The sequence below is a fragment of the Capricornis sumatraensis genome, chromosome 1, assembly GCF_032405125.1.
Source record: "Capricornis sumatraensis isolate serow.1 chromosome 1, serow.2, whole genome shotgun sequence".
Classification (NCBI taxonomy): domain Eukaryota; kingdom Metazoa; phylum Chordata; class Mammalia; order Artiodactyla; family Bovidae; genus Capricornis; species Capricornis sumatraensis.
Window position 1 is genome coordinate 198,130,148 of NC_091069.1, and position 23,633 is coordinate 198,153,780.

Genomic DNA, 23,633 nt, shown 5'->3' on the forward strand with positions numbered 1-23,633 from the left:
CAGGATTGTACATCTGAGCCTCACAGTATATCTCCTAAATAAGATCACTCCTTTAAGACTGGGAGAGAGAGTTAACTTAATATATAAAAATAGAGAATTAGATAAATTGAGGAGAAAGAGGGTTATGTTCAAATTGAAAGAACAAAACAAAATCTCAGAAAAAGAACTGAAAGCAACAAAGGTAAGCAATCCGCTGATAAAGATTTAAAAGTAATAGTCAAGAATGATGCTTCACTGAATGTGGAAAAAAAATGGATGAACAGAATGAAAGCCTCAACCAAGCGACAGAGAATATAAGAAGGTATCAAGAGAAGTTATAACAGAGCAGAAGAGTTCACTAGAGGGATTAAACACCAGAGAGAAGGACAGATCACTCAGCTGGAAGACAAAACAATGGAACTCAGAGCTGCAAAATGAAAGAAGAATTTAAAAAAAAGAAAATAGGGACTTTTGAAACAACAATGATCAGGATAATATTTATATTACTATAGGGGTCCCAGAAAGAAAAGTGAGAAAAAGAGTCAGAAATATTATTTAGGGTAATAGTGGCTGAAAATTCTCTAATCCAGGGAAGAAAACAGACATCAGAAGAAAGCCCAGTTCAGTTCAGTTCAGTCACTTAGTCATGTCCAACTCTTTGCAACCCCATGAATTGCAGCACCCCAGGCCTCCCTGTCCATCACCAACTCCCAAAGTTCACCCAAACTCATGTGCATCGAGTCAGTAATGCCATTGAGCCATCTCATTCTCTGTCATCCCCTTCTCTTCCTGCCCCCAATCCTCCCCAGCATCAGGGTCTTTTCCAATGAGTCAACTCTTTGCAGAGTTGCAAATAGCATGAATCAAAAAGGATGCATATGAAGATACAATTAAAATTGTAAAAGTTAAGGATAAAGAGAAACTTCTAAAAGCAGCAAGAGAACACAACTTGATATTTACAAGGGAAATCCCATAAGAATATCTGTAGATTTTTCAGTAAGGACTTTACATACCAGAAGGAAGTGGTGTGCTATATCCATCATGCAGAAAGGGAAAAAATCTCTAGCTCGAAATTCTCTACCCAGCAAAGTTAACATTCAGAATTGAAGGAGAGATCAAGGCTGTACCAGCTAAGCAAAAACTAAAGGATTTCATCACCACTACGCTGGTCCTGCAAGAAATATTAAAGGGATTTCTTTAGGCTGAAAAGAAATGGCATTAGTTACTATGAAAATATATGAAAGAAAAAAAATCCTTATTGGGAAAAGTAAATATATAGCAAAGTTCATAAAATAGTTAATAAGGCAGATATAAGAATTACAAGAAAAAAGTAGTAAAATTAGCTAAAATTACAATAATTAAAGGACACATAAAATAAATAAAGATGTAAAATGTATTATCAAAAATATAAAATGTGTACGTGCTAGAGAGAGTAGAAAGACAAAGTTTTGAAATGTGTTTAAATTTAAGTTGCTACCAACTTAAAACAAGCAACACTCACAAGAATGTTATATGTGAATTTCACAGTAACCCAAGGGGGTCAAAAAATTATTGCAAGTATACAAAGGAAAATGAGAAAGAAATCTAAATATAACACTAAAGAAAGCATCCAATACACAAGGAAAGAGAGAAAAAGAAAAAAAGATAAAATCACAATAAATACGTGCATGTGTGTGTGCTTAGTCATGTCTGACTCTTTGTGACACCAAGGACTATAGCCTGCCAGGCTCCTCTGTCCATGGGGATTTTCCAGGCAAGAATACCGGAGAGGGTTGCCATGCCCTACTCCAGGGGATCTTCCCATACCAGGGATCAAACCCAGGTTTCCCACATTGAAGGCAGATTCTTCACTGTCTGAGCCACCAGGGGAGCCCAAGAATACTGGAGTGGGTAGCCTATCCCTTCTCCAGGGGATCTTCCTGGGCCAGGAATTGAACTGGGGTTTCCTGCATTGCACATGGATTCTTTACCAGTTTTAGCTACCAGGGTATCCCCAAAAAGTACATACCCATCAGTAATTACTTAAAATGCAAACAAACTAAAGGAACTAATCAAAAGATGGAGTGGGAGAATGGATAAAAACAGGACCCATCTATTTGCTGCCAACAAGATATTCACTTTATAAGAAGTGACACGCCCAGACAGAAAGTGAAGGAATGGAAAAAAATATATTTCATGCACATAATAATGAAAAGAAAACTGCAGTAGCTATTCTCATATCAGACAAAAATAGACTTTAAAACAAAGACTGTAAGAAATGACATAGAAGAGCATCACATGATAATAAAAAAGTAAATCCAGCAAAAAAAAAAAAAATACAGAAACCCAACAGAAGAGCAACATTCAGAAAACTAAGATAGTGGCATCTGGTCCCATCACTTCATGGCAGATAGATGGGGAAACAATGGAAACAATGACAGACTTTATTTTGAGGGGGTCCAAAATCATTGCAGATGGTGACTGCAGCCATGAAATTAAGACACTTGCTCTTGGAAGAAAATCTATAACCAATGTAGACAGCATATTAAAAAGCAGAGACATTACTTTGCCAACAAAGGTCCATGTAGTCAAAGCTATCATTTTTCCAGTAGTTATGTATGGATGTGAGAGCTGGACTATAAAGAAAGCTGAGCACGAAAAAATTGATGCCTTTGAACTGTGGTGTTGGACAAGAGTCTTGAGAGTCCCTTGGACAGCAAGGAGATCCAACCAGTCAATCCTAAAGGAAATCAGTCCTGAATATTCATTGGAGGGACTGATGATAAAGCTGAAACTCCAATACTTTGGCCACCTGATGTGAAGAACTGTGTCATTGGAAAAGACCCTGATGCTGAGAAAGATTGAAGATGAGAAGAGAAGGTTGTGACAGAGGATGAGATGGTTGGATGGCAAAACCGACTCAATGGACACACGTTTGAGTAAATTCCAGGAGTTGATGATGCACAGGGAAGCCTGGCATGCTGCAGTCCATGGGGTTGCAAAGAGTCAGACATGACTGAGAAACTGAACTGAACAGAAGAGAACCAAGATAGAAAAGAAAACATTAATAATCTTAAAGGGAAAATTTGAAAGCAAGACAATAGTAGGGGACTTTAACCCCCTACCTACCTCAATGAATATATCATCCAGACCAAAAAAAAAAAAAAAAAAATCAATCTGAAAACATTAAATTTAAATAATACATTAGATAAGATGAACTTAATGGATATAGAGCATTCCATCCAAAAGCAAAAGAATACACATTCTTCTTAAGTACACATGGAACATTTTCTAGGATAGATCATGTTAGGTCACAAACTGCATTTCAATGAACCGAAGAAAAACTTTTTCCAGCTGTAATGGTATAAAACTAAAGGGGTCTTTGAATAAAGCAAAAAAAAAAAAAAAAAAAAAACTAGAGGCAAATGAAAATAGAAATACAACATATCAAAATCTATGGTATTCAACAAAAAATTGTTCTAAAAGGGAATTGTTCAAAAATACCAAATAATCTAACTTAACACCTAAAGGAACTATAAAAAGAAAAAGAATAAATGAAGCCCACAATTAGCAGAAAGAAGAGAATAATAAAGATCAGACAGAAGTAAATCAAAGAGAGACAAAAAATAAAGTGGGAAAGATCAATGAGACTAAGAGCTGGTGATTGAAAAAGATAAAATCTACAAACCTTAAGCTAGACTAATCAAAAAAAAAAAAAGAAGAAGAAGAAGAAAGAGGATACAAATAAATAAAATTTAAAAAAATGAAAGAGAAGTTATAAATGTAACCACATAAATTTGAAGGATAAAATGAGACTCCTACCAATAGTTAAATACCAACAGTTTGACAACCATGGATAAATTCCTAGAAACATAAAATCTTCCAAGACTGAATAATAAAGAAACAGGAAATCTGAACAGAAATTACCAACAAGGAGATTGAAACACAAATTAGAAAATTTCACAACAAACAAAAGCTGAGGACCAGAGAGATAGCTTCTTTGGCAAACTCTACAAAACACTCAAAGAAGATTTAATACATATTCTTCTCTCAATATTAACACAAAATATTCAAAGATGACTTAATATTTTTCTTCAAAAAATTGAGGAGGAGGAAAACATTCCAAAGCACTTTACAAAGCCAATATTTCCCTAATACTAAAACCAGCCAAGGACACTACAAAAGGGAAACATGCATGCCACTATCATTAATATCTACAGATACAAAAATCTTCAACAAATTATTAGCAAATCAAATCCAACAAAACATTAAAAAAATGTACATCTTGATCAAGTGGGATTTATTCCAGGGAAGCAAGGGTGATTCAATATCTACAAAAGTCCCATGCAATACATCACATTAACAAAATGAAAAATCAGAATTATATGATCATCTCAACAGATGTAGAAGAAGCATTTGACAAAATACAACCCTATTTTAACTGTCAATAAAGTGGGTATAGAGAGAATATACCTCAAATAGTAAAGGCCATGTATGACAAATACACAGCTAATAACACACTCACTGATGAAAAATTAAGAATTTTTCCTCCAAAATCAGGAACAGGGATGCCCACATAGTACTGAAAGTACTAACTACAGCAATTAAGCAAGAAAAGAAATAAAATTATCTCAAATCTGAACAGAGAAAGAAAACTGTCTTATAATATAATGGAATATAATGTCATCTGCAGATGACATTGTATTATACATAGAAAATCTTAAACAGCCTACCAAAAAGATTTGAGAATTAAAAAATAAATTCCCTAAAGTTACATGTTACAAAATCAATATACAGAAAGGTGACATTTCTACACATTAATAATAAATGATCAGAAACAGAAATTAAGAAAACAATGTCATTTACAATTCAGTTCAGGTCAGACGCTCAGCTGTGTCCAGCTCTTTGCAACCCCATGGATTGCAGCATGCCAGGCTTCCCTGTCCATCATCAACTTCCAGAGCTCAACTCATGTCCATCGAGTCAGTGATGCCATCTAACCACTCATCCTCTGTCGCCCCCTTCCCCTCTGGCCTTCAATCTTTCTCAGCATCAGGGTCTTTTCTAATGAGTCAGTTCTTCACATCAGGTGGCCAAGTATTGAGTTTCAGCTTCAGCATCAGTCGTTCTAATGAATATTCAGGACTAATTTCCTTTAGAATGGACTGGTTGGATCTCCTTGCTGTCCAAGGGACTCTCAAGAGTCTTCTCCAACACCACAGTTCAAAAGCATCAATTCTTTGGTGCTCAGCTTTCTTTATAGTCCAACTCTCACATCCTTACATGACTGCTGGGAAAACCATAGCTCTGACTAGATGGACTTTGTTGGCAAAGTAATGTCTCTGCTTTTTAATATGCTGTCTAGGTTGGTCATAGTTTTCCTTCCAAGGAGCAAGCATCTTTTAATTTCATGGCTGCAGTCACCATCTGTAGTGATTTTGGAGCCCAAAATAATAAAACCACTCACTGTTTCCTCTGTTTCCCCATCTATTTCCCAGGAAGTGATGGGAACAGATGCCATGATGTTGGTTTTCTGAATGTTGAGTTTTAAGCCAACTTTTTCACTCTCCTCTTTCACTTTCACCAAGAAGCTCTTTAGTTCTTCACTTTCTGCCATAAGGGTGGTATCACCTGCATATCTGACGTTATTGATATTTCTCCTGGCAACCTTGATTCCAGCTTGTGTTTCATCCAGCCCCATATTTTGCGTCATGTACTCTGCATATAATTTAAATAGTGGGGTAACAATATACAGCCTTGATGTACTCTTTTCCCAATCTGGAACCATGTACAATTACAATTTACATCAAAATAATAAAATACTTAGGGAATAAATTTAACCAAGTACGTGAAAGATTTCCACACTGAAAACTGTAAGACACTGATGAAATAAGAAGACATAAATTAATAAAAAAATATTCTGTGCTCATAGATTGGAAAAATTAATATTGTTAAGATGCCCATACTATGCAAAGCAATCTGCATATTCAACACAATTTATATTAAAATTCCAATGTCATATCTCACAGAAATAGAACAAACAATTCTAAAACTTCTATGAAAACACACACAAAAAAAACCTGAATAGACAAAACAAACTTGAGGAAGAAGTAAAAATTGGAGATATCGAATGTGCTGATTTCAAGCTATACTACCAAGTGATGGCAATCAAAACAGTATGATACTGGCAGAAAACCACACACAGAGGTCAATGGAACAGAACTGAGATCTCAGAAATAAACCCATCCATATATGGACAATTGATTTACAACGAAGGATCAAACAACAAACAATGGGCTAATTATAGTTTCTGTGACAAAAGGTGTGGGGAAAACTGAACACTCATTAGCAGAAGACTGTTACACCATATATAAAAATTAACTCAAAATGAGTTAAGAACTTGAATGTAAAACCTAAACCATAAAATTCTTTAGAGAAAATATTGGCAGTAAACTCACTAACCTCAGTCATTTTATTATTATGTCTTCTGTTGATCTGCTCCAAAAGCAAAAGGAGCCAAAAATAAAAATAATCAAAATGGACCATGTTGAACTAAAAAGGTACTGGACATGAAAGAAACCATCATCAAAATGAAAAGGCAACCTACTGAATGGAGATTTTTGCAAATCATATAACTGATAAGGGGCTAATATCTAAAATATATAAATGACCCATGCAACACAACAATACAGAAAACAAACAACTCAAATAAAAAATGGCCAGAGAGTCTAAATATTTGCATACTTTATTTGCAACATTTTTTTGAGTTGAAGTTATTTCAAATTAAAAATTATTTTAAAAAATCATGCTGAGATTCTCAAGACAATGGCCAGCACTTTGCTAGAGATGACTGAATTCTACATTTATTAAATGACCTAAGTCAAAAATATATAAATAGTAACTGTTGCCAGTGAGGCATTTACCAGCTTAAGCAAAGTATTCATCCAGCATCTGCTTTTCAGCAGCACTGCAGAACAGTGCTTTGCAGCAGAGTTAGCTGCTACATGAAACCTCCTGATATTGAGGCATTACAACCCAAGGCAATCAGAGCATTTGCAAGTGAGAGGGCTTAACTGACATATCTGGTGAGGTCTGAGAATTGTAGATGGATACCTATTAATTTTAACTTGAAAATTGCAAGAATGAGAGTGAACTGTTCAAACTACAGGACAGTGAGTTCCCAGAGAAAATTCTTACACGGATTATTAAAGGGGTGTTTTAGTAGACAAAGTAGTACTTAACAAACCCAACAAAATTCGTAAAATTATAACTCATATCTGACTTAATTTGCTTCCTTCTTGGAGAAAGTTATTAATTGATTGGTAAAGTTAATTATATACAAAGGGAAGTTAGACTTAAGAAAGATGCTTTTAGTCTTTTGTTATATCTTGTGGAAAACAAAGAAAAATATTGATGGGACACATGGATAATTACATGAATTTTTTGTTAGCTTAAGTCCTGACTGAAGCATCACAGTTAATGGGTTAGTATTACAGTGGAAGGAGGTTCAAAGAGCTTTTCCTCAGCCAAGCTTGTACATACAGAATATTTGTCAATGACACATTAGACAGAAGTTCAATGATGCAGTGAGCACCTGCCAAAATCACAGTTGTTTCTCTTTGCCACATGACCCCCACTGTAATGAACACAGCTTGCTGGGAAAGAAAAGGATGTTTGATGCAAAATAGCCATGTCTATGCTGCCAAGTGGCTGGACAAACAAATGAGATCCCTTCTTTTAGGGAGCCAGACAATTTGATCATGTCAGCTCTAATCCTATCCAGCATTATTTCCCATAGCTTCAGGGCTTCCCTAATAGCTCAGTTCATAAAGAATCCAACTGCAGTGCAGGAGACCCCAGTTTGTATCCTGGGCTGGGAAGATTCGCTGGAGAAGGGATAGGGTACCCACTCCAGTATTCTTGGGCTTCCCTTGTGGCTCAGCTGGTAAAGAATTCACCTGCAATGTGGAAGACCTGGGTTCAGTCCCTGAGTTGGGAAGATCCCCTGGAAAAAGGAAAGGCTACCCACTCCAGCAGGTATTCTGGCCTGGAGAAGTCCATGAACAAAGAATCAGATACAACTGAGCAACTTTCACTTTCATTTTTCACAGACACCTAACTTGAGCATGTGTAGCCCTAGACTCTGGGCTTCAAGTTATAGCAACAGCTCCAAAGTCACAGATATTTCATGCTTCTAGGTAGATTCATGTGTTTTCTACCTATGCAGTACTTGTCCCACATGGTGTTAATTTATCTTATCAGTCCATCAATAACACTTAAAATGTTTTCTCTCTGTTTACTATACTGTAAGTTATTGAGACAAAAATCTATTATAGACTTTTTCAAGTCATATTCTGGGGCAGTCTATAATTTTGGGAAGATAAAACTTTCATTTTTTGAAATATGGAGTGGTAAGAATTCTTCAAATTTATTATTTTTTAATTACTTTAGGTAACATGTACTTATAAATTACAACCTTATAATGCTTACAAGAATAATAAGGATTAACAGTAAACTTACCAATACTTGGATAACCGGGTGTAGAAGGGTCTCCTCCTGGATTCAGTGATACCATGAAGGTATTATAGCTAAGATTTGCAGTCTTTGGTAAATCACAAGGATCAATATATAGAAGAACACCTCCAAATCCAGTCTTTTCCAATAAGGAAAGCTGAAAGAGGAGAACAAATTTTTAAAAATATTTTCATATGTATTATTAATTCATATACTGCCACTTTATAAAGTTACTACAATTAGATGACTCTCTTTACTACTTTTATTTTCTTGTAAAATAAGCACATGTCAGATGTCCTCATTATCAAATCTCAGACAAAGTTATCCTACTGGTTTCTTCCTTTTTCCTCTATTCAGCAATATTCAAGCTTCATTCCTATAATGTTTATATTTTATTCCAATGTCTGTTTTTAGAATTTCATCACTTTTCAGTTGTCCACATACATCTAGAAGTTTTCACTTCTATGAGAGCAACAAAAGATCTACCACCGACAAAGTTCCATTGCAAAAGGAGAACTGTTCTGACCACTATAGTGTCCTTCCTGAGAACAGAAGACACCTACAGGACCTTGATATATTTCCTCTAGGATTGAGCCTTTCATATCAGTTGCTAAAATGTTGAAATACTTCCACAATGGCAAAGAGCCACTGCCCTGATCCTCCTGAGAGCTCCCACTGTACTAGTCATTCTGGTCTCTGCACTGGATGTTCCAGCCAGACGTCTAAGACTGAGCAACTAATGGGTATATACATAACCAAATGAGGGGCCTTCTGAATGGTCAGGTCCTGTTCTGTCTCTGTCATTAAATACTTTGATAATAGCCCGATTACCTCATATGAACATATTTCACTCAAAGGTTCCTCTCTGTTCTTAAGAATAGGCAGATGAACCTGTCACTCCAGGTTCTCTTGTTTTAACTTGTTAAACTATATTTTTAGGGCAAAGAACTTACTAACTTTTGCATGACTACCATGATTTGTACAGTAATGATCATGATTTGCTAGACATGTTTCTTTCCCACTAAAGAGGAAAAGTAATTAGGGGGCACTAGTGAATAAAGCAAGGAGATCCAATCAGTCCATTCTAAAGGAGATCAATCCTGGGTGTTCTTTGGAAGGAATGATGCTAAAGCTGAAACTCCAGTACTTTGGCCATCTCTTGCAAAGAGCTGACTCATTGGAAAAGACTCTGATGCTGGGAGGGATTGGGGGCAGGAGGAGAAGGGGATGACAGAGGATGAGATGGCTGGATTTCATCACTGACTTGATGGACGTGAGTTTGAGTGAACTCTGGGAGTTGGTGATGGACAGGGAGGCCTAGCATGCTGCGATTCATGGGGTCGCAAAGGGTCAGACACAACTGAGCAACTGAACTGAGTGAATAATGGAGACTATGACTAAGTCATACTCAGTATAGACAGTTGCTGCTCATTGTGTGACTCTAACACCTATATTTCACTTCCCAGTTACTGCTTCTGTTGTTTATTGAGTTTTACAGTGGACTAAGCAAGGCTTCCCAGATGGCTCAGTAGTAAAATAAATAAACAAATAAATAAATCTGCCTGCCTATTCAGGAGACATAAGAGATGTGGGTTCGATACCTGGATCAGGAATATCTCCTGGAGAAGGAAATGGCAACCCACTCGAGTATTCTTGCTTGGAAAACCCCATGGATAGAGGAGCCTGGTAGGTTATAGTCCATGAGGTTGCAAAGAATCAGACATGACTGAATATGCATGCAAGCAAGGCATCAATTGGGTCTCAAACTAGACTACATCAGGAGGGTAGGAATCATGCTTATCTTTTTTTTGACTGTCTGTACACTTTATATATAGCAAGCACATAGTAGACATTTAAGACATTAAATAAAAGAACAAATAACACACATGCTGATATGGCATAACAACCACATAAAGCAAAGTGAGCTCTGAGAAAATATTTGGGAGGTACTTCAATAAGAAAAATAAAACATATGAACATAATATAATTTTAACTACATAGAAATAATACATAGAAAATAAATGATACTTGATGTAAATATTCTACACTAATTGCATCTTACCAACTCCTTTAAAAACATTCTGTATTTTCCCATTTTTAAACAAATAATGAACAAGAATGAATTTTTATAATAAAGATAAAAACCTAACACTGAGAACCAAAGCTAAGTATAGTTGACTCACGTGTATACTTTCTATAAAAAACTGATATGATCACATTTCTGTTTTTTCCCACCAATGTTTTACTGAAGATGGGTAAAGTATTCAAGGACAGAGGAAGAATGAGAGAGAGAACAAAAGAAAAAATATATGTGAATAAGAGGGCCAGATTTAACACCGACTCTTCAAATGCTCAGATTGAAGTCCTTAGGGAAGGCTTCTAATATTTAGATGCTGAAATTACTATTCTCAAAAAGAATAGTCAATGAAACAATTTTGAATGTTCTGCTTACTACAGGAGAAAATATCAAGAAAAAAATGAATGTCTCTAGAAAGCAATTTTTAAAAATACTAGAAATTACTTATTTTATTAAAGCAAATAGTGTATACTGTCATGTAAGAAATGAATCGCCAGTCTATGTTTGATGCAGGATACAGGATGCTTAGGGCTGGTGCACGAGGATGATCCAGAGAGATGATATGGGGTGGGAGGTGGGAGGGGGGTTCATGTTTGGGAACTCATGTACACCCGTGGAGGATTCATGTCAATGTATGGCAAAACCAATACAATACTGTATAGTAAAAGAAGTAAAAATAAAAATTTAAATAAAAAAATAAATAAATAGGCAGGGTGACAATGTAAAAATAAAATAAAATAAATTATTGAGGTAAAAAAAAAGCAAATAGTGACCATTAGTGAGAAAGAGATACACATCAACAAAACAAAACAAAACAAAGCCAAAAAGCAATTCCATTATCTTACATGTCAAGTGGCAGCAAATATTAACATGCTGATGTTTCTAGATACCTTTATTAGGGTTTACGCACATTCACACATATATTTACAAAATACCTATGAAAAATATTATTTTTCAATATTTCTTTTTCACTTAGTATATACTAAACATGTATCCATGTTGATAGGTACACTTATGTATCACTTTAGTAGATATATACTATATATGAGTGATATAAATAATATAATATAAAAAGTCCATCAAATATTAGTAACCAACTCCTGACTGTTGATTAAATTATTAAAAAAATGATATTACAAACTCCCTTATAGTTGTATCATTGCATAAATACCTGTTTTAATGAAATATATATTCACATGTAGATTTTTTTTAAATTTTTTATTTTTACTTTATTTTACTTTACAATACTGTATTGGTTTTGCCATACATTGACATGAATCTGCCACGGGTGTACATGAGTTCCCAACCCTGAATCCCCCTCCCACCTCCCACCCCATACCATCTCTCTGGATCGTCCTTGTGCACCAGCCCCAAGCATGCTGTATCCTGTATCGAACATAGACTAGTGATTCATTTCTTACATGATAGTATACATGTTTCAGTGCCATTCTCCCAAATCATCCCACCCTCTCCCTCTCCCTCAGAGTCCAAAAATTCGTTCTATACATCTGTGTCTCTTTTGCTATCTCGCATACAGGATTATCATTACCATCTTTCTAAATTCCATATATATGTGTTAGTATACTGTATTGGTGTTTTTCTTTCTGGCTTGCTTCACTCTGTATAATTGGCTCCAGTTTCATCCATCTCATTAGAACTGATTCAAATGTATTCTTCTTAATGGCTGAGTAATACTCCATTGTGTATATGTACCACAGCTACCATATCCATTCATCTGCTGATGGACATCTAGGTTGTTTCCATGTCCTGGTTATTATAAACAGTGCTGCAATGAACATTGGGAACCAGGAATAAATAGAAAATCTTAACAGACCCATCACAAGCACGGAAATTGAAACTGTAATCAGAAACCTTCCAGCAAACAAAAGCCCAGGTCCAGACGGCTTCACAGCTGAATTCTACCAAAAATTTAGAGAAGAGCTAACACCTATCCTACTCAAACTCTTCCAGAAAATTGCAGAGGAAGGTAAACTTCCAAACTCATTCTATGAGGCCACCATCACCCTAATACCAAAACCTGACAAAGATGCCACAAAAAAAGAAAACTATAGGCCAATATCACTGATGAACATAGATGCAAAAATCCTCAACAAAATTCTAGCAATCAGAATCCAACACCACATTAAAAAGATCACATGTAGATTTTTGAGGTCAAGGTACTCCTGTTTCTATGATTTTTAAAATAAATTAGTTTTCCTCCATAAAAGCTATTAAAAGTTATTTTCTTACCAATAGTATATGTGAGCATTTGTTGCCTATCATTATCACCAACACTGAATATTATTACTTTTCCAAAGATATTTGTCAATATGGCCAAAATTTAGTTCTCCAAAAATATTTCATTATTAATGAAGTTAAATGGATATTTGTTGGTGATTTTGGTCAATGTTATCTTTCCTCCTGAAAAATTACCTGCTTGTGAAAAACTATTTTCACAATTCCTAGGCCATTTATCCATTCATAACTACCTAATGAGTGTCACTGTCATACATGTAATTGGGATCATTGGATCATGGAGGTAAGGAAGACAATGTCTTTGCTCTTAGCTGAGTTTACCAGTGGAATGATAGTTTTCTCTTTGAGTTATTGCTGTTGAGTCACTGAGCTGTGTCCAAATCTTTGAGACCCCATGGACTACAGCATGTCAGGCATTTCTGTTCTCCACTATCTCCCAGACTTTGCTCCAATTCATGTTCATTGAGTCTATGATCCGATCAACCATCTCATTCTCTGTCGCCCCCTTCTCCTCCTGCCTTCAATCCTTCCCAGCATAAGGGTCTTTTCCAATAAGTCAGCTCTTTGTATCAGATGGCCAAAGAATTGAGCTTCAGCTTCAGCATCATCCTTCCAGTGAATATTCAGGACTGATTTCCTTTAGGATTGACTGGATGGATCTTCTTGCTGTCCAAAGGATGCTCAAGAGTCTTCTCCAGCATCAAAATTTGAGAGCATCAGTTCTTTGGCACTCAGCCTTCTTTATTTTGTAACTCTCACATCTGTACATGACTACTGGATAAAACCATAGCTTTGACATAATGGACCTTTGTTGGCAGAATAATGTCTCTGCTTTTTAATACACAGTCCAGGTTTGTATAGGTTTCCTTCCAAGGAGCAAGTGTCTTTTAATTTCATGTTTGCAGTCACTGTCTTCAGTGATTTTGGAGCCCAAGAAAATAAAGACTGCCTCAAGATGGGCTCGATAAAGAACAGAAATGGTATGGAACTAACAGAAGTAGAAGATATTAAGAAGAGCTGGCAAGAATACACAGAACAACTGTACAAAAAAAGATCTTCACGACCAAGATAATCACGATGGAATGATCATTCACCTAGAGACAGACATCCTGGAATGTGAAGTCAAGTGGGCCTTAGAAAGAATCACTATGAACAAAGCTAGTAGAGGTGATGGAATTCCAGTGGAGCTACTTCAAATACTGAAAAATGATGTTGTGAAAGTGCTTCACTCAATATGCCAGCAAATTTGGAAAATTCAGCAGTGGCCACAGGACTGGAAAAGGTCAGTTTTCATTCCAATCCCAAAGAAAGGCAATGCCAAAGAATGCTCAAACTACAACATAATTGCACTCATCTCACATGCTAGTAAAGTAATGCTCAAAATTCTCCAAGCCAGGCTTCAGCAATACGTGCACCATGGAAATCCAGATGTTCAAGCTGGTTGTAGAAAAGGCAGAGGAACCAGAGATCAAATTGCCAACATCCTCTGGATCATGGAAAAAGCAAGAGAGTTCCAGAAAAACATCTATTTCTGCTTTATTGACTATGCCAAAGCCTTTGACTGTGTGGATCACAAGAAACTGTGGAAAATTCTGAAAGAGATGGGAATACCAGACCACCTGACCTCTCTTGAGAAACATGTATGCAGGTCAGGAAGCAACAGTTAGAACTGGACATGGAACAACAGACTGGTTCCGAATAGGAAAAGGAGTACATCAAGGCTGTATATTGTCACCTTGCTTATTTAACTTCTATGCAGAGTACATCATGAGAAATGCTGGGCTGGAAGAAGCACAAGCTGGAATCGAGATTGCTGGGAGAAATATCAATAACCTCAGATATGCAGATGACAACACCCTTATGGCAAAAAGTGAAGAGGAACTAAAAAGCCTCTTGAGGAAAGTGAAAGAGGAGAGTGAAAAAGTTGGCTTAAAGCTCAACATTCAGAAAACGAAGATTATGGCATCTGGTCCCATCACTTCATGGGAGATAGATGGGGAAACAGTGGGAACAGTGTCAGACTTTATTTCTTTGGGCTCCAAAATCACTGCAGATGGTGATTACAGCCATTAAATTGAAAGACACTTACTCCTTAAAGTTATGACCAACCTAGATAGCATATTCAAAAGCAGAGACATTACTTTGCCGACTAAGGTCCATCTAGTCAAGGCTATGGGTTTTCTAGTGGTCATGTATGGATGTGAGAGTTGGACCGTGAAGAAGGCTGAGCGCTGAAGACTTGATGCTTTTGAACTGGGGTGGTGGAGAAGACTCTTGAGAGTCCCTTGGACTGCAAGGAGATCCAACCAGTCCATTCTGAAGGAGATCAGCCCTGGGTGTTCTTTGGAGGGAATGATGCTAAAGCTGAAGCTCCAGTACTTTGGCCACCTCATGTGAAGAGTTGACTCATTGGAAAAGACTCTGATGCTGGGAGGGATTGGGGGCAGGAGGAGAAGGGGATGACAGAGGATGAGATGGCTGGATGGCATCACCGACTCGATGGACATGGGTTGAGTGAACTCCAGGAGTTGGTGATGGACAGGGACACCTGGCGTGCTGCGATTCATGGGGTCGCAAAGAGTGGGACAGGACTGAGCGACTGAACTTAACTCTTCCTTTGTTTCCCCGTATATTTGCCATAAAATGATTGGCCCAGATGCCATGATCTTCATTTTTTGAATGTTGAGTTTTAAGCCAGCTTTTTCACTTTCCTCTTTCACCTTCATCAAGAGGCTCTTTAGTTTCTCTTCACTTCTTGTCATTAGAGTGGTATCATCTGCATATCTGAGATTTTGATAGTTTTGGAAATCTTGATTCCAGGTTGTGATTCATTCAGCCCAGAATTTTGCCTGATGTACTCTGCATATAAGTTAGGTGACAACAAGCAAGGTGACAATGTACAGCCTTGCTATGCTCCTTTCACAATTTTGAACCAGTCAGGCGTTCCATGTCCAGTTCTAACTTGTTTCTTGATCTGTATACAGGTTTCTCGGGAGACAGATAAGGTGGTCTGGTATTCCCATCTCTAAGATTTTCTACCATTTGTGGTAATCCACACAAAGTGAGTGAAGTGAAAGTGAAGTCACTCAGTCGTGTCTGACTCTCTACGACCCCATGGACTGTAGCCTGCTACACTCCTCCATCCATGGGATTTTTCAGGCAAGAATACTGGAGTGGGTTATCATTTCCTTCTTCAGGGGATCTTCCTGACCCAGGGATCAAACCTGGGTCTCCCACATTATAGGCAGACAATTTATTGTCTGAGCTCCCAGGGAATCCACACAAAGACTTTAGCATTTAGTATTTAGTCAATGAAGCAGAAGCACTTGTTTTTCTGGAATTCCCTTGCTTTTTCCTATTATCCAATGGATGTTGGCAATTCGATCTCCAGTTCCTCTGCCTTTTCTAAACCCAGCTTGTATATGTGGAAGTTCTCAATGTATGTACTGCTGAAGCCTAGCATCTTTGGGACTGGAATGGAAAATGACCTTTTCCAGTCCTGGAAAAGTGGCCACTGCTGTTTTCCAAATATGCTAACATAATGAGTGCAGCATTTTAATAGCATTTCACCTTGACTGCTAACTCTAATTAACTAGCAAGGAATAAACAGCACGAAAAGAATGTGAGGATGGACTCAGCATCAGTGGAAAGTGATTCTTTGAGAGATCACTGTTTTGGACAAAGAAAGGGAATGATGATCCACAGTATTTTTTTTTTTTCTTCAATCTGCTTTAGTGGAATATCAAATATGTTCAAAAATCTCTTCTAAAAAGATACAGATGATAACAATTTAATGTTTATGAAACTGGTTAAATTTATTTTAGTCAAAAATCACATGGAAGAGTTACATGTTTTTCTTTTCTGATATATTAAGTAGTATGTTGAGATACCTTTTATAAGGAATATATATCATGATATACTTCTTTACCTCATGGCCAATTCTGAAGCAAAGTGGTTTATTGGAAACCTATCTTTGGTTAGAGTTGATTACCTCCCTACACCCTTGAAGAGACAGTTTTATATATGAACCAACCTTCTCTTCCTGTCCACTGCATACAATAGTTGGACCTGAAGTGGACACCTCTTCGATTTTGTCAAATCTGTTTTCTGACTCTACCCCTCACTTGCCATTATAGAGCTCTTAAACAGTTAGTTTAATTCAGTGACTCAATTTTAGAGAGTAATTATTGTTGGATTTCCAATAACATTGATAACAGGAGAAACTGTTTACATTATATCAAATTTTTAAAATGTTCCTTTGCATTGTTAGCATAACATTTTGAACCTGATGACATGGAGGTTGCCTAAAATGCTCAAAATATCTCCCATTTTGGTGAGATTATATTTTTAACAATACATTCAAAAAATGGCAATGACAAAAAGATGAAACCAGCTGTCCCTGTGCTGTTTGATGGCAGACTGTCCCTTGGTGCATAGGGGAAAGTCATTAGCCCTGCATAGTACCTCTCATAGCTTGAGACCTAGACTGATGATTATACTGGGGGGTCTGATACCTGAAAAGATAGGGCGAGTGTCAAGCCAACATTCTCGGCATTAAACTTCAACTGTCTTTTGCTCCTCTTTCTCAAGTGTATATCTGATAAGTTTGGGGTCCTTAGTTCTTGTAAACTAAGAAAACATTTTATAAATAAGGCCAATTGGAACTTAGAATGAAGACACCAGAAATGAGTCAGGCAGAGGGTGTTAGGCCTGAGTGTTGTATGGTGACCAAGAAGCAGGTCACAGCCTCTGGCTAATGTGGTGCATTAACCCACAAGGCTATGTCACCTTGGAGGGGCACCATTTCCTAATTAATACAAATCATCATATGTGCAAATAGCTTCTCTATTCAGAACTAATTGTAAGACATGTACAAACTAGTTATTTTTAGAATGTAGAAACCATGAACCTTGCCAAGAAAACTGACAACTAAAAAGGAGGAGGAAGTCAGAGAAACTAGAGATGAAAATAGGCAAGAGAAAAAATAGCACACACAGACCTCATGTCCAGCTGTGCGCCTTTCACTTGGACTGTATGAGATTTCCTCCCTTTCTCTGAGAGTGCTTCCGTTATTTGCCAATAAACCAATTCATAACCAAGACAAGTGAAAACTCATGAGACTGGGATGCAGTACTGGATTTTGGTACCAACTCTAACACTAATAGCTATGTGACAACTCATAATTTTTCCAGCACTGGTTTCACCATCCATAAAATGCAAGAATTGAACAATGCTACCCTCAAACATTCTTTCTTTCTTAATTTAAAAAAAGCAAGTAGTTTTATTCTATGATTTTCAAAATGTTTATGGAGACATTTATTGTACTTTTAAATATGTTGTCATATATGAAACTTGCTTTCAAACTATTGGTTGGGAATACCCTCTCCAAAACATTTTCTAAGAGTAATAAAGACATGTGAGATAGTTTTTATGATTGATTCTATCTAACATATTTTATAAATATTTTAATTTCACATTAAACTTCTATTAGATATGGAATATAAGGAAAATCAAAATACTTAGAATCTGTATATTGAAACTTTAAGTTACTGAATTGATTCTTTTGTCCTTTGAAGTACTAATTTAAATTGTGTACTAATTTAAATAGTACACTGTGAAGTGTTAATGTCATCTTTTAAAAATTATTTCTGACTGAGTCCATTCACTGTTCCCCTGAAGCTATTACAACATTGTTAATTGCCTATACCCCAATAAAAAATGAAACATTAAAAAAAAAACTATATCACAGTGTTTACACTCAAAAAGATATATATGACAATTGCAATAAATCACACAGGATTAAATGAAGACAACTTCAATGAGGCTATTAATACTCTGTTTAAATTGGAAATATTTCTACTCTAATAAGTACTTCAACCAATATTTTATTTTCAGGAGACAAGTTACATATCACATAAATTTACAGATTATGTTTATTCAAAATGTCCACACCCTCCAAATCACAAGCTTCCCACTCCCTTTTGTTTAACTAAAAGAACCACTAAGTGCTAAGCCAACACAATTATTAACCAAGTTTTCATGGGTGCTAAAATATCAACATGCCTGAGGTAGCTGAGATAGATGCTAGAGTAGTAATCGAGAAGTGATCCTTTGTACCTCTGAGACATTTTTCTTTTTCTGTACAGAGTCAGCCAACTTCCTTCAAGCTGTGTCACAGCTTCACATCATTTGAAGCATTTATAATGCCCCAAGTCTCCAAGGTGAAATTTCATTAGTCTTAATTTTTCATCCTCAGTAATTAAAAATGATCTGATGGAAAATTTTAGTAGCACTAGATTTTGACTTCCTTTAAGACAGTAACCTCATAGCTTCATTTTGTATTCCTAGTGCTTGATATAGTGCCTGGTAACTATTGATATTTCTATTGTTGAGTTATTGAGTGCATATATCAATGAATGAATGAATGAATGAAAAACATAGTGCATACCGGTACAAATGTATTAAATGAATGTTATTTTGCTCTTTGGTTTTCACCCACTGGCTGGAAAACTTATGCCATAAATTATGCTATGGCATCTTATATACGTCCATTAGAATGTAAGTATAAGTATTAAGTCATCTTGTTTCTGAAATTAAAAAAAAAAAAACTCAACAAAATGTGTTATCCTTTTATACTTCTGTAAAATACACACTAAAATTGGTCTATTTTGTTTAATTTTGTTTTGTATTATTTTGCTATCTAAGAATAGCAATAAGGAGTAGAAACTAGCCCCCAGGGATTTAAGTATATGAATTTGTCTTATTGACAGTGTCTTAGAGACAAAATGTCTTTGACCAAGAAATATCATCTCACATTCCTTGCTGTGAATCATGTTAGTACATTTCTCCTTGTGTAGTATAGAAAGCTCTCTGTTGCCAAATAACCCACTCTGAAATAAATGGCACTACCAATCCGTGGGCAGGACACAACAATCTACTGAACAAACCTTACAAAATGCAAAGCTCCTTTGGAATCACTCACTCAGGGGTCATAGTCTAGAACCTGAAAATGGTCCAATGGTATTATATTCCCATTGCCTTGGACAGGCAAGCATACGGGAACAGGATGGCTACATGGTATTCAGATATTCAGGAAACAATCATTCAAAGAAAATCAAAGCCAGAGACAGTAAAAGAAACAGGACCCTGATCTGATTCCTACCACTTAACTTCTGTACTTATTGACATCTACTCTTACTTTCAATCAAAACCCCTTTTCTATTTCAGGAGAAGGATGCTGTTGCTATTGTTGTTTAGAAAATACCTTACTTCACAGTGTCCATCAAGAGAATACTGGCTGAATTCTGCAGCTAGACTCTAATCCATTTACAGAGGCTCTTAAGTTGTCAACTCACCCTTTTGAACCCACTGAATGTCAGTTGTGCTCTTTATTTTCACTGGTCACAATGCAGGAGATCTCTGAACTACCACCTGGTATCAAGAACCAAAGGAGGAAGCTTATGGTTTTCTTTGTACTTTAACCTCTTCAAAATACTGGGTTCACTATTAGAACCATTCCTCTGGCCTCCACAACTATAAAAGTTTCTTGAGCCTTCATGTAGAAAAGAACAAGGGTACCAAAGGAGACAAATTTGGTTTTACAGATAAAATTAAGATCTATTATGTGGTGTCCCCGTAAGATTTGTAAGTTTAAGTTCTAACCCCCAGGACACCTCAGAATGTGACTACATTTGAAAATAGAAACTTTAAAGAGGCAACAAAGGTTAAATGAGGTCATATGGGTGGGCTCTACTCCAATATGACTAATGTCCTTATAAGAAGAGGGAAAGACATTAGAGGTCTATGTGCAGAGAGTGAAGAAACAAAACAAAAAACATGGGGACACAGCAAGAAAGTGGCAGTCAGCAAGCCAAGAAGTGAGGCCTCAGGAGAGACTGAACCTGTCAGCACCTTCATCTTAAATTGTCAGCCTCCAGAACTGTGAGAAAATAAATGTGCTTAGGCCATGCAACCTGGAATATTTTGTTATAGCAGCCCTGGAAAATTAATACTTTCACATGAGATAAATATCTGCCAAACTTTATACATAGATTCTGGAAAATCACGTAATTAGAATCTAGGTCTTCTGAGTCTAGGTCTTCTTAGGCCAAATCATCAATGGTGTACCTACTATAAGCCAGATACTGTCTCACAAGATATTTGCTGATTTCTACTCAAAGCATCTGATATATCATTTCAATTCCCATTATTGTGAAATTTTGATTCAGGAAGGTGAAGAGCTTGACCTGGGGTCAGAGATAATCCATGGTAAAGTGTGCATGTGTGTGTGTGTGTGTGTGTTAGTCGCTCAGACTTGTCTGACTCTTTGTGACCCCATGGACTATAACCCACCAGGCTCCTCTGTCCATGGAATTCTCCAGGTAAACATAGTTGAGTGGGTAACCATTCCCTTCTCCAGGGGATCTTCCCCATTCTGGAATCGAATCCAGGTGTCCAGCATTGCAGGCAGATTATTTACCATCTGAGTCACTAGAAGCCCAATAAGTGGTAATTCCAAGGATTAAACTACAGTTTTCCAAATTCAAGTCTAGCGATCTTTCCATTAAAACATACCTTTTCTATTATACACCCATCCTTTAAAAAGACAAATAGATTGGCCAAAGGGTGAATTTATTAATCACGTCAGATGCTTCTTGCATGGTCTGCTTTCTGAGAAGTACTAAAATCAATACTACATGAATTATATGCCTATTTGTTTAGATTGCTAAGAAGAACTGGATTTTTACAAAGTGCATAGTGGGGATTCATATGTATTAAAACAATAAAATGTGAACATTTTATACTAAAGATTCATGGCTACTATAACATAAGAATAAACTTTTAAAAACCATGAACTAACATTACTTAGCACACTTTTACTCATTAAATTAAATAATTCTGGAATATGTGAAAAATAAAAACATTGAACACAGGTGTTCATTTCTTAAGCATTTATTTTGACTTCAGGGCTCAACTTTTATGTTATTCTTTCTTCTTGAAACTGTTTTCCCCTATTAATAGATCTGTTATTTGGTCCTTTATGTATTGTATTGTTAGGATACCATTAAAGAGATTCATAAGATCCCTGTTTGCTTTATCAAAAGTATTTCAGAAATAAGTTCATCTTTTTTTTTTAAAGACAATTATGGTGAGGAATATTCACTGTAATCAGATGAGTACATCCAAGACATAATCACAGCATTTATTTCTGATTTCTCTGAACACTGTTACTTGGATTTCAAATTGCTTTACTTGATGTATCTAAAGTTACCTAAATAATTCTAGTAAGTTTAATAAGAAGCAATGATCTCCTTTTGCAAGGAAAAAAAATCCTGAAGCTATTCAGAAAGTAAAGCCTGTTGCCAGAGTTCTAAAAAGCATTTTCAACTTTTATTATTACATTACAGAAGAGGGAAAGAAGGAAGGAAGTAGGGAAGGAAAGAAGAAAGGGAGGAAGGTAGGGACGGAGGCAAGATGTCCTATTTTATAAAGTATTCTCATGCATCATTATTTATTGCACTTTAAAGCTCCGTGTGGTGCAGTAAGTGAGGTTTCAGAGTCGGATACAACTGAGGAACTCAACAACAACAAACATCTCATTTGGTCTGTGGAATAATGTTTATCTCACAAATGAAGTATTCATGAGATAAAGATGATTATATCAAGATCACATAGTTAATTCTCAGATTTCAGACTAAAGGAATGTGTGCTCATAATTTATTTTCCTGTGTTTCTCCCATTAAATCATATTGCTTTCAAATAAGGAGAAAAGTGTGCCTCTGCATTTTTTGTTTGTTTGTTTCTTTTTTTAAAGGTCATATTACATTATTTGAAAATACAGTGGAAGAGTGGAGATTAGCAAAGTGGACGGTTGAGAATACAATGATAGAGTGAGGACCAGCAAGTATTGACCTAAATGGACTTATTTTTAAGGAGAAGAATTTGAGATTGAGATAGGAAACCCAGTGGCTGGGGTCTTTTCCTCTGTATAGGTGGTTCATGAATGCTACATAACGTGTGAAGGTTTTTATTTTTTTTTCTTTTCTTTTTCGAGGGAATGACAAGAAAGAAGAGAATGTGGAGAGTGGAATAGTTGAGGAAATTTAATCTCTTTGATTTTTTTTTTTTGTATTTTATTTTCTTTTTGTTTTTCAAGGGAACGATAAGGAAGAAGAGAAGGTGGAGAACGAACCAGATGGATAATTGAGGAAATGTAATTTTGCTTGGTCCTTGGAAGAAAAGCTGTGACAAACCTAGACAGCATATTAAACAACAGAGACATTACGTTGCTGACAGAGGCTCATATAGCCAAAGCTATGGTTTTTCCAGTCATGTATGGATGTGAGAGCTGAACCATAAAGAAAACTGAACACCGAAGAATCGATGCTTTTGAACTATGGTGTTAAGAGAAGACTCTTGAGAGTCCTTTGGACTGCAAGGAGATCAAACCAGTCAATCCTAAAGGAAATAAATCCTAATATTCATTGGAAGGACTGATGCTGAAGCTAAAGCTCCAACACCTTGGCCACCTGCTGAGAAGAGCTGACTCACTGGAAAAGTCCCTGATGCTCAGAAAGATTGAAGGCAGGAGCAGAATGGGATTGCATAGAATGAGATGGTTGGATGGCATCACTGACTCAATGAACATGAGTTTGATCAAGGTTTGGAGTTGGTGATGGACAGGGGAGCCTGGCGTGCTGGAATCTATGGAGTCACAGAGTCAGACACAACTGAGTGACTGAACTCAATTTCTTTGCAATTGTCTAAAAATTCTAAAATACCCCATGTTATATTTTTTTTCCAAACTGCATTAGGCCTTTAAAATTTG

At 36.4% G+C, this 23,633-nt stretch overlaps 1 protein-coding gene across 1 annotated transcript in view; it reads right to left on the reverse strand.

Annotated features, from left to right (window-relative positions):
• The window catches only part of NAALADL2 (N-acetylated alpha-linked acidic dipeptidase like 2), an 887,009-nt gene that overhangs the window by 639,931 nt on the left and 223,445 nt on the right, over positions 1 to 23,633 (reverse strand). The window contains exon 6 of the mRNA XM_068968824.1: positions 8,479 to 8,629. Within this exon, the coding sequence (XP_068824925.1) occupies positions 8,479 to 8,629 (151 nt within the window). The remainder of the gene's footprint in view (positions 1 to 8,478; positions 8,630 to 23,633) is intronic.